The 21,599-nt window shown below is 45.5% G+C and overlaps 1 protein-coding gene across 1 annotated transcript in view; it reads right to left on the bottom strand.

Moving 5' to 3' along the window:
* Positions 1–283: 283 nt before the first annotated feature.
* spop (speckle type BTB/POZ protein) overlaps positions 284–21,599 on the bottom strand; it is a 94,795-nt gene continuing 73,479 nt past the window's right edge. Inside the window, exons 4-6 of the mRNA XM_086185781.1 lie at positions 16,554–16,718; positions 6,420–6,542; positions 284–1,710 (exon numbers count right to left, since the gene is read on the bottom strand). Of these exons, the coding sequence (XP_086041907.1) occupies positions 16,617–16,718 (102 nt within the window). The 3' untranslated portion in view covers positions 284–1,710; positions 6,420–6,542; positions 16,554–16,616. The remainder of the gene's footprint in view (positions 1,711–6,419; positions 6,543–16,553; positions 16,719–21,599) is intronic.

Consider the following 21,599-nt stretch of genomic DNA (forward strand, 5'->3'; position numbering starts at 1 on the left):
TCTTAAGACAAGATCTTTGTTTGACACAGAGCCTCACAAAAACACACCGTTTTCATTGTAAGTGTTTTTTCAACAATGTGTATGTGTATATAATATATATACATACATATATGTATGTATATATGTCTATATATAGACATATATAAAGACATATATACATACATACATATATACATACACATACATATATACACATATACATATATACATACATATACATATATATATATATATATGTATATATATATATATATATATATGTATGTATATATACATGAAACATTACAAAACAGATGTCCTAGAAATCATGTGAATGATGTCATCATCAGAAATGAAGTGTGAGACTGAACTCCGGCTCCATCGTGCAGTTCAGTGTGTATCAGTTGGATTGATGAGCTCCAGGACAACAGCAGCAGATCCCTGGGCTCAGCGACCGGAGGCGAGCGCTTGATGACGAGTGATTTGCAGGGATGAAAGCTGAGCTTCCTTAAGGCTTCGGCGTAGGGCCACACAGAGAAATCCCTGTTAACCTACTGTCGCAGAGGTGATTACAACTGGTCTGAGATCAGATGAGCTACACACGTTCAGGGACTGAACTTGGATCACGCCGGGATTAAGAGTGAAACTCACGCTCATTGATGTGGCGGCGAGCTGGAGGGAGCTGAGCGTTGACGTATCGGTTAACGGACGTGACTGAAATCAGAATGAGAACAAACGACATGCAGGTGATTCCCTCCAATACAACCGTCCTTGCCCACAGAGCGTATTCCTCAAGCACTCACTCATCGGTGTCTTGAGCTCATGAGGAGGATTGTTCCTTCTTGTATTACTTCTGGGTGACTCCAGGGTGCCGAAAGAGCCAGCCAAGCACCGTTAGCTTGAAGCTAATGGAGACTGACGGCTAACAACAGCAAAGCAGTCCAAAACGTCCATTCACAAACGTTCAAGTGCATCATCTGTTCCAAAAAGACGTGGATTATATCGGATGTTTATGGGAGCGTTTTGCTGTTAGTAGCTGTGAGTCGCCATTAGCTTCAAGCTAACTATGCTATCACTCATTACAGGGAAACAAGAAAAAAAAATCTGTTTAACAGTACACCATAGAATGAAAGTTGGCTTCCACATGCTGATGCACAGGTGATTAAAAACACACCTACGGTGATGAGCTTCTCACCCCAGGTGGACGCTGCTGTCACCTTCGCAGGGCAAACGGCGGATTACACATTACAGACAAAGACAAACAGCCCGTGGAAACAAGGCGTTACAGCATTGACTTTGCACTTGGAGGCCAGATCAGTTCTCCATGCGTCAGTCTAGTAGAGTCAGATTCTGGTCTTCAAATACTGTAGACATAGGAAGTATGGAATCCTCCACGCTCTGAGCTCGCAACCAGTCAGTATCCAGGTCCAGACTTCCCCTCAGCACCACGTTCAGGGACACGTCCTGATCCTTCACTGGCCTCAGTCCTCTGAATCTCTGTTCAACCCAACTGGTCAAACCAAAGGCCGGTGCAGTCGGGTGGGAGCGAGTGGAGGACTGAGAGGGCGGAGCAAGTTCACACACTCTGTGCCACTAAGACTGTTTTCATGGGGGTCCCAGGAAAGGGGACCGAGTCGAGGTCAGCGAGGGAATGGCCTCTGCTTGGAGGTGAGAGGGTGAGAGACCACCGCGGACCTCCAGCCTGACGTCTCCATCACTTGGGTGGCGTGACTGAGAGGAGAGAGAAAATACAAGCACAAGCAAATGAAGACATGCAATAAAAGAACAAACCAGTTTGGACGTGAGTGTCTCCATCTGTGTGTTCTGGGACTTTGGGGATTCGTCACACCAGCTGGCTGAGCTGTTATTTACTTTATATTTTTAAATTTCTAAGCCCAAAGGTTATTACTGAGAGGAATGACAGAAATACAAAACACACTCAGAAATGATAAATAAGAGTGCAAGTGAGGAAAAAGTCTGCTGAAACATTATCACACCACACGTGCCGTTAATCACCGCTCTCAGGCTCCACCCACATCCACACCAGCGCATTTCCAGGAATTCTGTGTTCAAATTTACCAGCATTTCTGCAACTACGCTCAGAACAAGCAACGTGATTGGACACGTCAACACACAGACAGACACGAGGAGGCGGGCGCATCAGCTTCACCCAAACGAGATCTTCTTCCCATAACCTCCATAACTTCCATGAATCACGTCCTCATCATTGCGAAATTCTTGGCCGATATCGCGGCCGATGTGCGGAACGGTTTTGCTGATAGTTGACGCTCTTTCGTTTGTGGTTTTGTTTCTCTCGATTCCCCGCTTTGTGCCAGAATAACAAAAGAAAATATAGGAACGGCTTTGATTTTTTTTCTGCCCTCCACCACAACTTTGTGAGCCAACTCAATCCAACGTTTATAAAGCGATACTAAATACACACCATCACGTCTACAAAATAAAAGTACATCTGCAGGACTTTTAGCAGGAGTGCTCCTGTTATTTCTACTCCTCAGACAGCAGCAGCAGGCTGGTTAGCGCGAGGAGTCAGAGGAACCGTCACTCCCAGAGCCAGAGATGTTTTTCCATATCTTGAACAGAGTCTCGATTCTGCGTGGGCGTGCGTCTCAGGAGCCCCAGCAGGTATAAACAAGCGGACACCAAACCAACAAAAACAGTTGGATAAATCTTCTAATTCCCTGTAATTGCTGATGAGTTTTCCTCGTTGTCATCGTCTCCCTCGGCGAACGCCGTGCAGACCCTGCGGCGGTCTTCAACCCTTCCGGCAGCCTCGGGCTGCAGGGCTGCACTATCACGCACACCGCTGTGTGGCCTTTAATGACATTTTTCATGTTTTATTGTGTGTAAATAAACAACAGCATGCCCGTCCTGGCAGGCTGGTGTGTTTGTGAGTGGATGTAAGCCAGCTCCAGACCACCAGCTGACCTCTGACCCCGGTCTCCGAGGAGGAAGTGGACTCCTGCTTACCGTTATGGCCGGTGGGTGGAAGGTAATGCAACAGGCCAGAAAAGGGCAGAAGGAGAGCAGCCACAGCGGGAGAGGAAGCCGGAGGGAGGGACGGAGGGACGGAGGGATGGAGGACCGCGGCGGTGACAAAATACAAGAGACGAGGGAGCGTAATGAAAGTCCACGGAGAGACACGCGGGGACAGACGGAGGGAGGAGATGCGAAGGTAAATTAAAAAGAAGCCAAATTATGACCTCCAGTCAGAAGTAATCACACAGCAAACCTCCACTATTATCAACACAAAAGTACTTTCAGAGAAGCACAAATGCTCCTGCCTTAAATGACCCTGGCTTCCCATTACTCACGTCGCTTTGGCACTAATTACTTTGACTCTCCCTATGAATGTACTGGTGCCTAAAGATTAATGTTAGGCTGAAAAAAAGTGTGTTTTTGTACAAACAAAGTGGATAGTTTGGGTGTCTTTACTTTCTGCTGCATCCCTGGAGAGGATGAATAAATGAGAACGGAGGAGGATAAAGAGAACTGCTATTGTCTCCTCTAAATGGCTGTAAGCTGCTTGTGAAGACTGGTCTGGGGAGAGGTTGAGGTGCTACTGTGGGGGGGGGGGGGGGTTATTGGTTCCTCCGTGTCGCCTGCTTTCTATATTCGTCCTCCAAATTGATTTTTGTTTTGTTGATCTTGTTGCTGTCGATTGTGTCCGCAGGAGGAGGGTTGATAACGCTTTGCTGGCCAGGAGTCCCCTGTGGCCAATTTTCCCACCACAACAACGCTGTTGCAAATTAAACTGTCATAACGCCCATAACCACAATTAATGACTGGGATTAGGGGCTGAAATCTGCATTGCTGAACACCTTTAGGCACACATGAGCTCTTAGGCAGAGAATGAGAGCGGGCAGCAGGGAAGGAGGCTGGGGAGGCGGGAGGGAGGGTCTTGAGCAGGAACAAGTCCAGGAGATGGAGTAAAGCCGTAGGGAGAGAACAGCGGAAGGAACAAAGGGATGGGAAATGTGTCTGGCTGAGAATCCAGAGAAAAAGGGAGGGTGATGGGAAATTCAGGCAGTGACTGAGGAGAAGGTTTCAACTGGGAGTTCAAATACTGGCCCGGTCACCTCTTGGTGGACAGAGAGCAGCCGTCCTCGCTAACCTGGCTGCCTGCAACATGATTAACATCCACAGCTGAGGTTGACTGCTAAATGGACCGATATGATACCACAGCAAAGTGCTCTGGTCTGGGGATTTAATTAAATTTCCCCGGGAGACAAAGAACGCTCCCACTGAAAATGAAAGACTTCCCTTTTAAAAGTGTGTGTGTGTGTGTGTGTGTGTGTGTGTGTGTGTGTGTGTGTGTGCAAACAGAAACAAAAACTGGTCAGCCAAACTGCTTCACTCGAAGACACTGAAGACGTACTCCGAGGTCTTGTTGTATGAAGAGGTGGAAGAAGTTTGAAACGACCTCGACTTGCAGAACCAAGCCAGTTGTGTACCGGGAAACATCGGCGTTGTGGTGGACGACCCATCAAAGACAACGCCGTCAAAGTTTAGCCATCCCCTTTTACAGAGCTGGCATACCAGGAAAAAAAAACCAAAAAACGCTTGGGGTGCAACCTTGGAGCGAACCTTCAGGTTTCTCACCAAAACAGAAAAGACTTTAATTCACAATCTTAATCTTTGTCCAAACTTACCATTGTCAACCTGCAGGATGCTACCTGCTAGCTAGCTCGGAGTTTGTTGCTGTTTCAGATGTTGCTGTCTCCCCCCCCCCGTAACTCTTCAGGTCACTGTGGCCACATCCAGGGCTCATCACCGCCCGTGATGATTACGACTGGCTTACAGAAGAACGGGACAGCGTTTTTATGCTGCTGCAGCAGAACGGCACCAGCACCAGGGGGCAACTAGCGAGTAGAAAAGAAACAACCACCGCCGCTCGGTACATCCATTTTCAAGCCTTTTAAGAAATCTGTCAGGGTGCAGGTTCCTGCCTTCCCAGCAGCTGTCTGGCACTCAGAAATCCCCAGACGTCCTCAACAAGGTTAGACGGAATAAAAGGAACGTGGAGCGGTGACAGTGATGATGGAACAGAAGCAAATAAATATGGTTTCCCTGCATTCGATTACTAAATAGCAGGGAACAATTATCTCCTCTCGTATGCACCACCAGGGTAGGACTGATGATGACGGCGTGAAGGAGTTGATGTGAGATGACACTCAGCAAGAAATGAAATGCTCGGCTGTTGCTCTTATGGGTGCAGAACAATGAATCGTCTGACACAGAATTCTAACCTCTTGGTACAAATAAGAACGCTAATCGAGGTTTTCTGCACAGTCGGCTGGTTTGTGTCGTTCGGCAGGATTTCAAAGACGACAATCAAGACTCTTGTCGGATTGTCTCTGGTCTTGGTGGAGGGACGTGCGCCACTCGGTGTCCTCCCAATTAACTCCTCCGTCACGTTTTCATCGGCGTTTGTTTTCCGGAGCACTCGGGGTTAAGGGTCTTGCTCAAGGGCACCTCAGCTGTTATGGCGAGGGAGGGGCCATCGCTGCTGCGTCACTTTCCCCACCAGGATTTCTCCTGTTGCAGTCAGAGGACTTAGCAAAGCTGTTGTGGTGGTTTTAAACCGCTGACTGGGTGTAAACCTGCTACTTCTGCCACATTCCGCGAATATTTGGATGGAGTTGAAAGTTGACAAACGTCTCACGCTGCTATCCAGACGATGTGCGGCGGATGGGACCAGGAAGTCTTGGACCGGATATCTGTGGGTACACCAGAACCCTGAAACACTGAGGAGGCCAGAAAAGGATCTATTACATTCAGGTTCTGATGAGTCGTGGCGCCTCCAGGAAATGGCCTTCTAAAAAAAAGATGAAAAGAAAAAGAAGAGTTCTGCTCTTTCTTCTGATATGTTGGGTACTTTTATATGTTGAGTATCTTTAATCATCAGAATATTGGGAGGCATTTTAGAACGATGCGTGAAAATGTTGAAAAATTCTGGCGGATGCCGGCAAACAGAGTTAATGAGGCAACAGCTGCCTGATTCAACGGTGGGACAAAAGAGAAAACGCGCTTTAATTCTTTAGAAGAACAATACGCATCATGATGGGCAGCTTCCAATAATATAGAGGATTAATACAGTGCTGCTATAAGCTTCTGGAGCGCTGGGATACAGAGGAAGGCAGAGGAATAAATTGGAGTTTTATGGGAATAGAAAGGAACCTTGACATGTGTGTAGACAGTCAGCATGGGGTGCAAACAATGAGGAGCGGGAACCGTGTGAACGTTCCTCCATCTCCCGCTGATAGCTGGGCTCCTGTTATTAGCGTGTTTGAACACGGCTCGGAAGTTTGCGGAGTTGAGAAGCAACTGAGCAACATTATTATGCATAACATGTGCAAATGCATACAGTAACAGGTGCGCGCGCGCACACACACACACACACACACACACACTCTCTGTACCTTGTCAGCTGCCGCCAGCAGGTCATCAGCCATCTTGTCCAGGTTGGGGGTCTTGCCTGTGTAGATGAAGCACATCATCTCTTTGAAGACATCTGGCTGCACGTCATTTATCTCTTCACGGTTCTGAACGAGAGCAGAGGACAAGAGAGGAGAATATATGCCGGCTTTGACGGAAAATAAAAGACAAGAGAGGAAGAAGACAGCTGCTTTGACAATCCCTAAATTCACACACCCACCCCCATCACACACACACACACACACACACACACACACACACACACATACCTGAGGAGGAAAACTCTCTCACCTTGTTTAGCACACACCCAGTCAGCCGTACAAAACAAGAGGCTTTTGAACAGTCAGGACACGTTTCAGCAAAACTACATTCGATTACGTTTATTTAATTCTTTTCAGATGATTCCTGAGAATTAATCCCGAGCATTCATTCCTAGACAGCGCCTGCAGCCAGCAAAGGAGGCTTTATCAGTCTCCGGCACAGTGACGGTAACCCGAACCTTTCCCTCCACACCGAGAGGCAGAACAAAGCAGTAAACCAATTATAAGTGTGCTTTATCGCCACCGCGGTGACCAGCGGTGTTTTCACAGGGTCAGCCTGGGTGTTCCAACAGCTTAGTGCATTTGTGTCAACTGTGACCACTCGACAGCAACATAAACACGAGCAGCATAATGGAGGGAGAGCCAGCCGGGTGGAGCTTACAGCACACCGTCGTCCTCAGGAGTGGCGATAACACACACGACGCTGAAGCGGCGACACATACTCCACTCACGCCATTAATCATTACGAGTCCGTGGCGAGGCTGCAGGATGCTGGCTACAATTCCCACTTGGAATTAAGATAACAAGTCTCTCACCATTCTTATTTTTTCAATAAATGCATTTATTACACTCTTAAAAAAAAAAGTGTTTGGAATGTTTGCTGGGAATAACACTTTACCTCGAGGGTCAGCTGGTGGTGGGGAGTAACTGAGTATTTCTACTCAAGGACTGAACCGAAGTACACTGTTGAAATATCTGTATTTATGAGTATCTTTATTTTAGAGGACTCAGACTTTTTAATCCACAACATTAATCTGAACCCAAAGAGCTACCAGTTACTCTGAAGGGAAAGATATTTTGTCCAAAAACAAGACAAAACCTGATGGAGATGAAGTACTTTCACTTTTGAGGACACAATCAGAGCAGCAGGACGGCAGCACACACCACTCTGACGTGACCTTTGCAGGGCAACACTTTCAGAACTTGAGAACATCATACCCAGTGTGTACTTCAACCTTTTGATAGTTGAGTAGACTCAATAGTAAATACTTGTACTTTTACCAGGGTATTATCTTATTGAGGTATTTATATTTTACTTCCATAAAGGAACCGCGTCGTGGTGGGATCACTGATCCTTCGGTTGCTACCCTTTATTGCCAACTAGTATTCTCAACATGCTCATGCTACATTGCTAATGCTGCTCATGTGGATGTCATCATTGCTAACACAGCTAAGGCTAATCTTGCTGATGCAATTCAAACTCATAGTTAGCTTATTGCTAAGGGTTTTTCTTATTAGATAAGCTGTGATTCACTTAAATGACCAGTAAATAAGTTCTTTTTTATTGACTGAATTTCATTTGTTGTTTTTTTTACTACTGACTTTTATGTGAGGCATAAGTGAGAATCAAATTTATACACTTTTAACTGAACGATCAACTGAACGAGCTCCATTTTCTGCAAAGTAAAAGTTTTTTGTCTTTTTTTTGTATTCAAAAAGTTTTTTAAACCACATTCAAACAGTTATGAATGACGAGTTTGCTTAGCTGAGTAACAAACATCCATCGGTTTACGTCAAAAAATACGTTGTTGTCTTTACATGACATCGCATACAGTAAGTGCGTGTGCTCCAGCGCCACCCGGTGGATGCAGGACGTGACATCTGCACCACAGCGCAACACTCGTGCGCTCCTTCACGTAAAGTCCAAATATGATCTGGTTTCACCTCCCTCTCATTCTGCTGGGGTGACCAACCTTCCGATGTGCGCTGCAGCAGGACGAGCGGCGGTTTGCCTCGGTGCATGTACCGAATGTACCGACGGGAGTACTTTCTAGTCCAGAAATATCACATGATGTACATACAGAACGTAGTTAATTGTGCAGCCCTCAATTTGTTTCACATAACTTGGTTACCCGCTGGCATGGGGATGATGAAGACTAGGTTTTTGCCAGGATTTAACGCCGGTAGCGTTGGGAGTGCTAATGAAATAAAAAGGGGAATGCACGCACACATTTGGAGGCACGTGAGAAACACGAGGAGGACTTCTATCAGTTGTGCAAACTCAGGCTGTCTGGTGAGCAGATAAGACTGCTGTACTTACAGTGTCTATTCACACAGCAGTCCTCTATTAGAGTGTTGCTTTATGAGCTCGTTTGTCTCCCCTCTGTAGAGTGCTGCTGCAGAGGAGTGTTAACCCATCTATCTGTTTTCTCTGAATCGTATGGGGACGTGGCCCACCGTCTCTCCCTCTTTCTGATGAAGACGCCCACTTAAACAGCAATTAAGATGCATTTCCCGGCTCTGTGCTTTATAATTTCCCCATTCGAGCCGCGCAGGCATCAATATTCCGCTGACATGACGGCTAAATCACCAAGGTTCAATCTCACCACCTCCTATCAGATGAAGGCAACTAAGTGTGGCACGAGGGCTCTCTGCATCACACACATGCCCACACACGGAAACAAACATCGCAGAGGACGCATAAAGAAAGGGAATGATGAGCATACTGCACTCAAAGATGAAAGACGCTAATGTCGACTTAAGTACAAGAATAAATTCTGTTTAATGCATCAGTATCAACGGCACTCAGGGCGACAGCACATGAATGTTGTCGCTGCAGCTTTTCGAGGGCTTCGTTTAACTCGCAGCAAAAACATTTTAATTTCATAGTGCTTGACACACAGGTTAGCACATGATTGAGTGAATTAACACGGTTGCTGGGGGAGGGGGCGAGGCAGTCTGGTGAAGGCGGGTGGCAGCGTGGCTCAGGAGGTACACCGGCTGTCCAAGAGCGCCAAGGTTGGATCCCCGGAGATCAGGTCAGAGCGTTTGTGACTCCAGGATTGTTTATTTTTGCAGAAAGTGAATTAAATATTGTTATGATACGATGACATAGAGGCTTTAGTGCTGAAACTGAAAACTAAAAACTCAAATTATTATTTTTTTTTTTTTACTGTCGTGCTGTACTTAAATACGATGTTAGGGTATCTGTACCGTACTTTTGAGTAATTATTTTGGGGACTTTTCTTTCTTCCTCTACATTTCACAGCAAAAAAAAAGCAAACCTCTTTTCACGCCGCTGCTTTAATTGGAGCCCATCAGTTACCAGTTACCTGGCGAGGAGGAGGAACTTTTAAATGTGAAGCCTCCGACTTGAAGATGACACAATCAGAGCAGCGCATCTGGAACGCACATGACCATGAGGTCAACACTCCCAATCACTGGAGTACACGCGTCACAGGCAGAATGTGTACTTTCACCTTGACACCTGCTGACGTCAACTCCGTATCAAGTACTTCTCCAGGAGAATCTTTCCTGGAGACGTACTTTTACCAGAGAACTACGTTACCTGGGTATTCCCTGCTTTACTTAGGAACCGTGATTTCCCCAAAACACACACAGCCAGCCCCGCCCACCACTGTGGCGTGGAGATGATCGCCGCTTTGGTCTCATTTGTATATCTTATACATTCAGAATACGATATAAACACATTACAATCCACATAGTCGCAGTTGCAGTCAACAAGACCTGGAGGAAGACGCGCAGGCACACTTGGATGCTAAAAAAAAAACCCGAAAAAAAACGGAACACTTCCTGATGCAACACGGGGAAAGATTAAAATTTAGGCGTTCAACTTGCTGCACTCACCTTCTTACTTTCCTCCATCTCAGACATAGAAGTGAAAACTGCACACGGGGGGGAGAAAGAGAGAGAGCGAGAGAGAGAGAGAGAGAGAGAGAGAGAGGGAGGGAGGGGGAGGGTTGTTAGTGTTGATACATGACGAGGTCTCTGATAACTGTTAACAGGCTCTGCCACAGGGCTGGAGGAGAGCGCGTGTGTGCGTGTGCGTGCGTGCGTGATTGACAGCAGCTGAAGCATCAGCTCCTTCCTGCTGACAGCCTCATGACGACTCTTCAGGTGTGTTTAGCCAATATTTAATGCTGATCGACTGACTTGACTGCGGCCGATTTCATACATGATGCTTTAATTAGAGTCTCTATTTCTCTTGTGATAACACTGTCAGCCGCTGCCACTCAACACAGACTCAACGCTCACACGGCGGGCTGAGGCTGTCAACAAGAACACTCGGTAAGAGTTAGAAGTTACTTCCACTCAGCCTTTATACGCCACACACACCTGTGACAGCGTCTCCCGTCCTGCCGCTAAAGGACACTGTTCAACTTCTAAATCCTCTCAAGGCAAGGACGGTTCGCACTCCCGTTTATTGAAAGCAAAATGAAAATTGGAGACAAAATGCAAAATAGCTGTCAGAAATGAGCCAAAGTCAAAGTACAAAACAGAAGAGTTCATCTCCACGTTTAAGAAGGTCAAACTTTCACTCAATTTTCCTTACAAACACTTCTTTGAAGCCATTTTTTTTTTTTTTTAATTTTGATGAATTCACAACTGGGGTGAAAAGGGTCCCGCAGCTACATCCTCAGGAATGTAACTCCCGCACTGCTGAGTCATAGCATACAACCGCTACACCACACTACTAGCCTGGCTAACGTTATCGTAGCATCCAGACGCTAACACCCAGCAGGCGCTTGTGTTGGGGTAGCAGCTAAGCTAGCTGACGTTCGTCTCCAATGAGGGCATTTTCTAAATCAAAACCCCTCAAGGATTTTCAGCCTGATTGATCATCGGCGCGTCGTTCTCAGGGAGCTCACCAAGAACCCACACTTCAAACGTGCCAAGTTTAACTAAACCTGGGTTGAACAGCTGCGAGATATCCCTTTGGCCTCGCTGGAGACCTCGCATAGGAGGGATCCATCTGCTAAGACATGCAATGATGATTGATTATCAGTTAACCACACGACCTTTTCATTTGTCGCTAAATTTTGATCCGTTCCTTTTTTTTCCCCCTTTACTTGTTTCACTCCCTTTTTCATACAAAAACTGTGTGTTGCTTTTTGCTTTACTTGTCTTAATTTCACCAATTAAGAGGTAAAATAACGAAGGGTGATTATGATGACTGGTATTGCTCCTCATCCGCGTGTCATTAATCACATTTTCGCTGAAACACATTTTGCAGCAATCTGTTACAAAGATGCTTTTTTTTTTTAAGTTTGTAAAGCAGCATTTGCAAGCTGCAGTACCACAATACTTCCTTTACTATGGTATTTTTTTACAAACATTTAACACCGAAAAACACTTCACATCCTGTAATGTCAAAGTTCCAACGTGTCCTCAATTAATTGTTCGGCCCTAAAATAAACCAAAACACGTGACCAGTGACTTCCTGTCTGCCCAGTCACGTCTGATCTCCACCATCACAGTTGTGTACTTCCTGTCGGACCCAGCCACTCAGGTACGATGAGCGCTCTGAGCATCACATTACACAAATCTGTTACTTGAAATAACCGTGGTAAAATAATTACCAGGTTTTATCTCTCAAGGACACAGAGTATTTCCTCTCTTATCACGGGCGGCCGTGACGGCGGCGAGTTCCTGCTCCACATCACAGATGGATCTCAGTTTGAGCTCCGTCACCCGCCGGCGGGAGAAAGTGCGTGTGCAAAGGTTAGACCTTCACAACCAGTCACACACCAGCCGGCGTCGCCCTCATCAGGTCGCCACGCTTGATTACGAGCTCATTGGGCAACACCTAAAAATTACAGTTCACTGATGAATGCCTAATTAACCACGGATTAATATTTAACAAATGTTTGAACATATTATTAACGCCGCGTCAAAGTCAGAGATATGCTAATTAATTCAACTACTTAATAATGAGTTATTAACTGCAGAGTGAGCGACTCATTTAATGACTCATTTGGAAACACGGTGTCATCCATCAACGCAGTAGAAGCCACAAACACTGACGACGACAGTGGAATTTGAGCGTGAGACACCAGGTGAGCCGAGCCTGACGCACCTGTTGTCACAGCAGCACCTGAACATGTGACTACGCCACAGATCCGGCGTCCTTCTGTACTCACCGGCGCTTCTCACACAGGAAAACTCAGCTTTACGTCCAAGGTCAGACAGCCGCAGGCAAAATCTGCTCCAGACATCTTCACAACTTCATAGTTGAAAGCACACTGGTTCTAACGAGTTTGTTTGGTGTGATTATTAACGAGGTAACCAGAAGAACCTCAAACGCCAAGCCTGCTCTGATCAGCAGCCTCAGTTTTGCTTTACTTTGACAGAGATCTGACAGGGGGGGCCTGGGTTCTTGCACATACCCTCCCATCACACTCTTCTTGTGGAGGAACAATGCTCCAGAGCCACAACTCACGTGTTTTGTGAACCTCGTTTGTATCATTTTGTGTTTGAAGATTCACAGGACTAGATTTTACTTTCATGCTTGTGAGTGCACAGCTCTCAAAACTAAGCTCTCCCAGATTTTTGGTAGCACGTGTCAGCGTTGAGGCCTGCAACCCAAACGTCCTGTAACCTGAATTGCAAGCACGTGTTTGGCGTCTCGTCTGCGGTAATTGGGGTGAGTCCTATGTCATGTGGCTGCTGCCGTGTTCGATAAAAAAAGAACAACTTGGAAAAGTAAAAATTAGTTGGCTACGTCCTGTAAGTGCGCCGCTAACTTGAAGGTGGATGAACAATTAATCGAGCAGCTCTTCTAGACTTCCCAAAAGTTACCAGCCCCAAACAGATCAAAGTCTGATATGAACTGAGCCAATTCAGAGTCATGTGACTCTCATCTTTGACAGCCAGTAATTTGATTTCCATCAACCTGTTTTTTTGTTTTTTTTTGTGTCTTTTTGCGCATTTTAACGGTGTCGGAGCATGGATACGCCCAAAACCCCCAGACAGACACCGTCAGCGCAACAACATGGCTGGTAACAGCAGCAACATCAACAGATCCGTTTGGACCGAGGGCCAGGCTGGAATACCCCTCACAGCATGTACGTTGCCATGGTGACAACTTGTTCTGTTTCTGGGTTGTAACCTCTACGTCTACATTTTAATCACAGCCGCGTTCAGGTACGTTTCCCTATTCTGGTCAAACTCACGCAGTTTCGCTGCTCCGGCCATCCGATGAAAACTAATTTGTAAACTGAAAACTTCTCCTTTTAAAAAAAAAAAATAATAATTTTTTTGAACTTGTAAAAAGATTCGCCTCACATTGAGATGGAACCCAGGCTTGCCACATATTGTGTTGACAGTTGTTTGTAATATCCCTCATTGCCAGAAGGTGGAGACAAAAATGTCGCACTATAGCTTTAAATTTAGAAGAAAAAAAAAGGATTCATGAGTTCATTCGCGGTGCTGATATGACTTGTGGCAACAAAGTCCTCTTAAGGTATCGTTTTTAGAAAATAGGGTTTTGAATGGATATCACCACCTCTACTGGGGTGGGAAGACTTAAGTCTGGAAAATCCTAAAAGTTGAGCATTTATTGAGTGCATCATCCTGTCACGCCTGCTCCTGACGGCAGTTTAGACACCCGGAGAGGCTCAAACATTCAGACCCTAAACAAACGTAGAGCAAAGATCCAGGTAGGGACAGTAAGTCTGTCTGTCTGGTGCAGCTCAATACTGGTGAGCTCATACTGCAGCAATAAAGAGAAGGGGCGGGCGAGAGAGAAGGAGAGAGAGAGAGAGAGAGGAGTAAAAGGAGGAAGACAACAATAGACAAGAGAGAGGGAGAAAAAGGAAAGCAGCAACATGTAAGAGGAGAAAGAGAGATGAAGAACCAGAAACTGACAGGAAGACAAACAACGGAGATGTAGAGTGAAAAATGGAGGGAGAGAAGAAGAAAGGAGGCAGAGGGAGGGGAGGAAAACAAGAGGGAGGGCAAAAAAGAAAATAAAGGGTAGGTAAGAGATGGAAAGAGAGAGACTGAGCAGTGTAAAGATCACTTGGCCAATGTGGAGTCAATTTGAGTTGCTCTCCCTCCTTTTGTTTGATCTCTCTATGTCCGTCTCCACGGCGATTAACAACCTAGAGAGTAGTCACAGGAACGGCCGAGAGGGGGAATAACGAGGACGGACTTGATGTGGACCGAGAAGAGCGCAGAGAGAGAGAGAGAGAGAGAGAGAGAGAGAGAGAGAGAGAGAGAGACCCCAAACCACAGCAGCACATAATTAAAATGGCTTCTCAGTCTCTCTTACACACACACACACACACACACACACACACACACACAGACCCCCCCCCCCCCACACACACACACACACGTTTCAGCAAATCCAATAATGAACAGCCTCGTCTTGCCTCCACTGAGACAAACCAGTTCACCAGTTTCCTCAAACTTTTCAGTATCTGATGCTGACGGTCACCGTCACCGTGGTGATACCTGCAACAGGTCGCTCTCAGTGCATCAGCTGTGTGTGTGTGTGTGTGTGTGTGTGTGTGTGTGTGTGTGTGTGTGTGTGTGTGTGTGTGTGTGTGTGTGTGTGTGTGTTGCTGTCTAATCCATAAGAAAGCCAACGCAGACAGATGCTGAGGGCGGCTACAGCTAACACTTTGTATTCATATTCAGTTTATTCAAATTTAATCATCCCTGTGGCAAACGAAATGATTCGTTCACATTAGAAATACAATGAAGCATTTATCTCTTAACTCTGCTCTTCATACGTGGAGGAACATCTGAAGAAGCACTGGGACTGAACTGCAATCACTGCATCAGCTCACAGCGACCTTGACCTTTGACCACCAAGATCATTTTCAGGTCATTCATGAATCCCAGTGGATGTCTGTCGAATATTTGAAAAAAATTTTTTTTCTTTTACTCCGGCATTCCAGAGATATCCCAGTGGAAACGTTTCAAAAAAATTCCACGAAGGCGTTTCTGAGATATGGTGCTAAAGAGAACGGGTGGGATATCAAAGAGGTGTCAGGCGTTACTGGACCGAACCATAACGCCTCTGGTTTCTGCCACTGGTGTGGAGACTTTGGAGCACAGACACAGATTGCTAACAATTAGAAGGCTGCTTCGGAGAGGTGAAGATTTTCTCTCTTTTCTGTCGCGGTGATGAAAATATCTGTGGTTTAAACTGTCGGTCGGATCAACAAGACATCGACTTGAGTTGTGAAAACAAAAATTGATGAGCTTTTTCAATTTCAAAGACGATCCATCTGCGTTTCTAGCGTTTAGTCAAGGCAACATCATGTACATGTTTATATATTTTATATGTATTATACATTGATGAAGGCCTTACAGCATCAATCTGAAAATGTTGAATAAACTCGACATGATAAATATGGTCAGCCTGCCCTCAGCTCAAGATTTGGAAGGTCAACGTTGCACATGTATGATAATCATGCCGTTATAACTGAGGAGGTGATGCCTTCACCTGCCTTTGTTGGCCTGTTTGTCTGGCTGTTAGCAGTATGAAGCAAATATTATCTATATATATCTATATATAGAGATATATCAATATAAAAAATACCTCAGCAATTTTCACCACAGTCGGTGTAGGTAGCCTGGGGAATGGAAGGAAACACATCGAATAACAGCTTTTTTTCAACACTGACTTCAGCTCCTGAGTATCCCTCATCTAGAAAACACGTATTTGTGGGCATCAAACGTGGTTTAAAATTGCGGTTTAAAAGTTAGACTGTAGGTCACCACGTGGGAGCTCTGCTCAATAACAGAAAAAAACAGCGACAGTAAATCTGCCTTTAAAATGTTAACCTACAAGCACGGACTGAGGTGCCTGGTAACGGCGCCGGCAAAAGCAGGCAACGATTCTGAAACTTGATTTTGTTTTGTCCTGCGACCACCCAACCACTCACAACATGGCCGACTACGATTCTTGCCTGGACTACTGCTTAGGCGACAATTTGGAGCCGTGAAAACATTTTACACAGGCTGTACTTTAATGTTGCCACTATTGGACGAATGCTACATAAGCAGTTTTCCCAGCTGTGATGCATGATGGGAGATTTGTACCTGCCAGGATGGCTGGGTGTGCCAGGACTTTCTGGCTGGCGAGGCAGACGAAGCAGAGTTCTCTCACAGATATCCAAGCTCCTCGGCCAGCTGGCAGTCAGGAATCTTCGCTGTGTTGAAAATGTTCCGGACTGAGACGTTCACAGAATCTTGAACCACACTCACCTGAACACAAACACAGATCCAGAGGACACGGGAGGGATTCGTCAGTCCATTCACAACATCACCCTCTCTGCATATTTAAGTTTTATTCTGAAGGGAACAAAGGTGTGGACTTGTCTGCTTGTTTTTCTGTCAGCAGGGTAACTCAAAACCTGTAATTATTAACAAAATAAAACCCGACAGACTGATCTGACTTAACTACTGGATTCTATTACAATCATTTTCAGATGACCGACCTTCAGCACAAACAATAGTTCTCACAGAGACGAACAGCATGCAATGTTGATAAAAAGACCCTGAATCAAAGGTGCTGTGAGTGATTAATGTCAGTTCTCTGGTGCTGTAATCAATACAACAACCACTCAATATGGAGAGAAAACAAACTACTTCTCAGACTTTATCCAATCAAATTGGCTGTGTGCTTGTGTGTGTGTGTGTGTGTGTGTGTGTGTGTGTGTGTGTGTACACGCATGTGTGTGCATGAGAATTGTCTGTATGTATTTCCAACTGGCTTCACCACCTGTTCCACACAAAGTCAACTAGGCTCATTTATCTCTCAACAGGACTCACTGTAAACACACAGATGCAGGCTCATTGAGTACAAACACACAGCCACAGCCACAGCCACAGCCACACGCACACACACACACACACACACACACACACACACACACACACACACACACACACACACTTTACAAAGCAATTTCAGACAGCCTGGATTCACTGACTTGCCTGCTCTCAAATCAAAAAATACCAGTGTGCTGACTGTACCCTGGCTAGCTAGCGATCCCATTCATTGGTTCTCAGTGGTTAGCAGGATTATCATGTACAACCAAGGTTTCTATTCTAAAGAATATAGTTTGCAATTTCTACAGTTTCCCTTTGAAGTCACGCTGTTGTGGATGGACACGAGAGCGGATCAATAGAGGATCAAGAGTCGACCCCTGTGGAACTCCAAACAGTCCTGGTCACAGACCCGAACTGATATCATCACTGTCATTGTTTTTCTTTGCTGTAACACCCTGAAAACCAAACAGCGGAACCTCAGAGTTACACTGACAACAGTATAGGGCATCTTTAGCCGGTAACCCAAACTCTTAGATTAAGTTCAACGTTGGGAAACCTGAAGCTAACATTTTTATGCCTCCATGCCAGCCAGCAGTGCTTTCTCTATGAACTGTCTGTCGTTCCCTCTGTCAGATTATCTCTAGCCGAATGTCTTGACATCTTTACAAAAAAATTAATTCTTTGAATTTGGCACAAACATTCATTTGGACTCTTCACGGTCACCTCACATCGATTGAAGAATCTTTTTTAAGGCACTCCAAAGAAATTCTTCAAATTTGGTCCATGTGTCCACTCGGACTCAAGCAGGCACTGACATGATCTTGTGGTCAGAGGTCACATGATCACGGTATCTCGTGGTTGGTGTAATTTTCTTAAACTACCTGAATTGTCCTCTGGGACTTGAAGAGGGACTGACACAAAATGGATCGTCAAAAGTCTGACGTCAACATCTCTGGGACAGGTGAACTTCACGAAGGCACACAACCACCATGTGGTATTTCTCTTTTGTACCATCAGAATCACAAAACACATGCAGTGTTTTTTGTCCATAAAGGGACTGAAAATCCCTCAATATCCCTGCAAAGTGACCTTGTTGTTAAAAGCCCAAGTCAGGAGGGTCGACACCCAAAACCCCACAAAAACCTGGAGTTCTCTCATCTATCCCATCCATCCATCCGCCCGCCTATTTGTCCAATGCCACATCCATCCACCTATTCAGCTCACACAAAAAGAGCCCTACAATAGAACATACAATAGAGACGTGCGTGGCAAGCAGAAAATTGAATGTCAAGGAGCCTTGTTTGCTCCTGATGGAGGTTTGAGTGTTACCCTGAAGGGGATAGAAAGACAGAGAAAGAGACAAAAGGAAGGAGAATAAAACTGAAAAAGAGAGCGATAAACAGGAAGAGAATGGGGAGAAAGATATAGGGACGGTAAAAGGCAGAGAGAATACAGATGCAGGGATAGTGAGACAGAATAAAGAGAGAGGCCATCACACACAAAGGTGGGTGGGGATGTGTGCAAGCCACTGGGATCTACAGTTAGAGATGGCCTCTCGTAAACGGCAACTCATTTCCAGCAGAGAAATGACAGGGACATAGTGAGACGGAAATGTGACTTTTCTAAAAGGAAGCATTGGAAGTATTCCTCTACAAATGTGTGTGTGAGAGAGAGAGGGAGAAAGAGGGAGAAAGAGAGAGAGAGAGTGTTTGTGTGTGTGTGTGTGTGTGTGTGTGTGTGTGTGTGTGTGTGTGTGTGAGTCTGTTTTCCACAGCTGGCTCCATTAATCACACTCCAGGGGGATGCAGGGTTGACTGACTGACGTGCATCCATCTCCTCACACTCAGAGGAATGCTCACACTCACAAACACACAACACACTCACTTACTCACTCACTCACTCACTCACACACACACACACACACACACACACTCACACTCACACACTCACACTCACACTGGCATTCATAAAACACTGATTAGCAATACAGAGAGCCTGAGTGTGTGAAGGTGGGAAAACAGAGGAGAGGGACAGACAGGCGGACAAAGAAAGGCCGAGCAAAGGACAGAAGTTCAGCGAGCTCAAGTAGGAATGAAAAATGACTTTAGGAGACGCGTGGGAGGAAGAGGAGTGCGACGAGTCTGGAGCTGTGTCCCGAGTACACACTGAAAACATAAACAAGAACTGAAATTGGAAGGGATGCCAGTGAACCCGGCCAGTGTATTTCGGTATAAATAGCCCAATTAGCATGGCGGAGGAGTCGCTGGGTTCTCAGACGCAGCGTGGCGGAGCTGCTCTAATTACTGGCTAACTTGACCAATTATTCCAGTGTTTAACCAGGCAGAAACTAAATCGCAGCACCTGGTCACTTAGACACAGTGCTGCCCTGACAGTCCTCTCAACATTAATCGTATTTTCACTCATTGTTAAGGTTCTCCTCCTTCTCCTTGCATCTTCCTCCTGAGTGGAAGTGCTGGTTTATGCAGCTGTGTGGAGACTGGAAACACACACACATGAAACAGTGCAGGAACACAGCGCACTGGCATCCTGGTGATCATCAACTTCACCACGCTCCTACATCTTGACACGACCAGACATTTGCTCCATGATGTGATGAGGAATCTGGGTTGCAGCACTTAAGTTGGCTGAAAAGAAATAAGGAAAACATGCAGAAATGCTGACAATGCGTCTGAAGTCATCGAGGAACTGTTGAGAATACTTTCTAACTGCAGTGTTCTGCATTCAAGACATAAATCATCTCAATTCTTTTTTTTTTAAGAAACTAGAAACACCAGATTGAGGTTGCATCGTCTGCATGTGTGCCCGTGACCGTGTCCTTTGACGAGGGATGAGCACAAACACTATTTGACAACCCCTGGGAAATACTGGAGCAGTTCTTGGGGTTTTCATGAGACTTTGAAGACGGAACCAACCCTGTCACGCCTCATCTGCTTGTCGCCCCCATAGAACACATCAACATTCTAGTAAACAGACGCAGCACTTTGTCGCAGCCATCTTGACCCTCCTGCACCAGAAACCCTCCATGGTTCCCCGTCGATGGCTGCTGTCCTCATCTTTTTATGTTGCGCCCGCGCACAAGCGTCTCGCGGAGCCATTTCTACACCGCCCTCATTGACTAAAGACAGAACATCTCACATTGAACATGTCGCAAATGTTTTATCTGCGCTGAAGCTGCTCACAGAGGTCTTGCAACCGTCATCCCAGACCCTTAAACCCCAGACCTGACAGTCAGCCTCCCTGAGGCGCCAGTGCTGCACGCGCAAGTTTGAGGTTCAGACGGAGAGTTGTGACTTAGTCGAGTCACAGAATGACATACAGAGATTTCTTCCATTTCCTTCTAGTTTTACATGATCATTAATTCTTTTGGACTTTTATATTTTTCATTTTCCTTTGTCATTTTTTAGTAAAAAAAAGAAAAAAGTAAAAGTAACCCTTAATCTTATATTAAATCTAACCTCGTTTTGTCATGTTTTTTGTTTTATTTTGAAATTGACTTCCTTTGTGTCTCTTCCCGCCCTACTTCCTGTCTTTGTGTGTGTGTGTGTGTGTGTGTGTGTGTGTGTGTGTGTCACCTGTGTGTCTTCACCTGTCCCGCCTGCTCCTCGAGCCTGCTTCAAGTTTTACTCCTTCTCTAAGCGGTCTTGTGTTTATTTCTGTTAATAAATAACAACTTCAAGTTCCTGCCTGCACCACCACTCAGTTCCATCTTCCTCCGGACAGCTGAGGAGTCACTGATTGGGAATGTTTAAGGATCCGCGGCTCTGGATTTTGTGTCTTGACCTCTCAACTACTTACACAAACTGACGAAGTGAATAACTTTTATTTATTCCCCAATGGAGCCATTGATGATGAGTAGAGAAGAAGGCCATTCTGTACACAACCCCAGGTAAAGAATTACAGTAATGAAGAATTATTGTCACTATCACCACAATCATCATTTGTTTTGATAATTAAGTTCCCAGGATAAGTACCGACCGAAGCCTCCCAGTTAGTTCCTCAGACATCAAGATGGATCTGTCGTACGCTCCAGCCTCCAGGCAACGCAGAGTTAATATTGAGTTTAGCTACCCTGATGATTTATTCTATTTGAATGCATTAATCTTTTTCTGTCTGTTTATGTGTACGTTGGTGGCTTTACAGTGTCTCACCATCCGTGAAATACATCGAGGGGAAGAAAGAAAAAAAAAGGGGGAGGGAAATCAAAAGGAAATTAAGTTATGGAAAATCTCCCGAGTCTCATTTTTCTTAACTGCAGAAAGAAGGAGCAGAGATCAGGGACACATTCATACACTC

The sequence above is a fragment of the Aulostomus chinensis genome, chromosome 18 (genome assembly GCF_037954235.1).
Source record: "Aulostomus chinensis isolate RoL2024-O1b breed Wild chromosome 18, RoL_Achi_v1.0, whole genome shotgun sequence".
In the NCBI taxonomy this organism is placed as follows: Eukaryota; Metazoa; Chordata; class Actinopteri; order Syngnathiformes; family Aulostomidae; genus Aulostomus; species Aulostomus chinensis.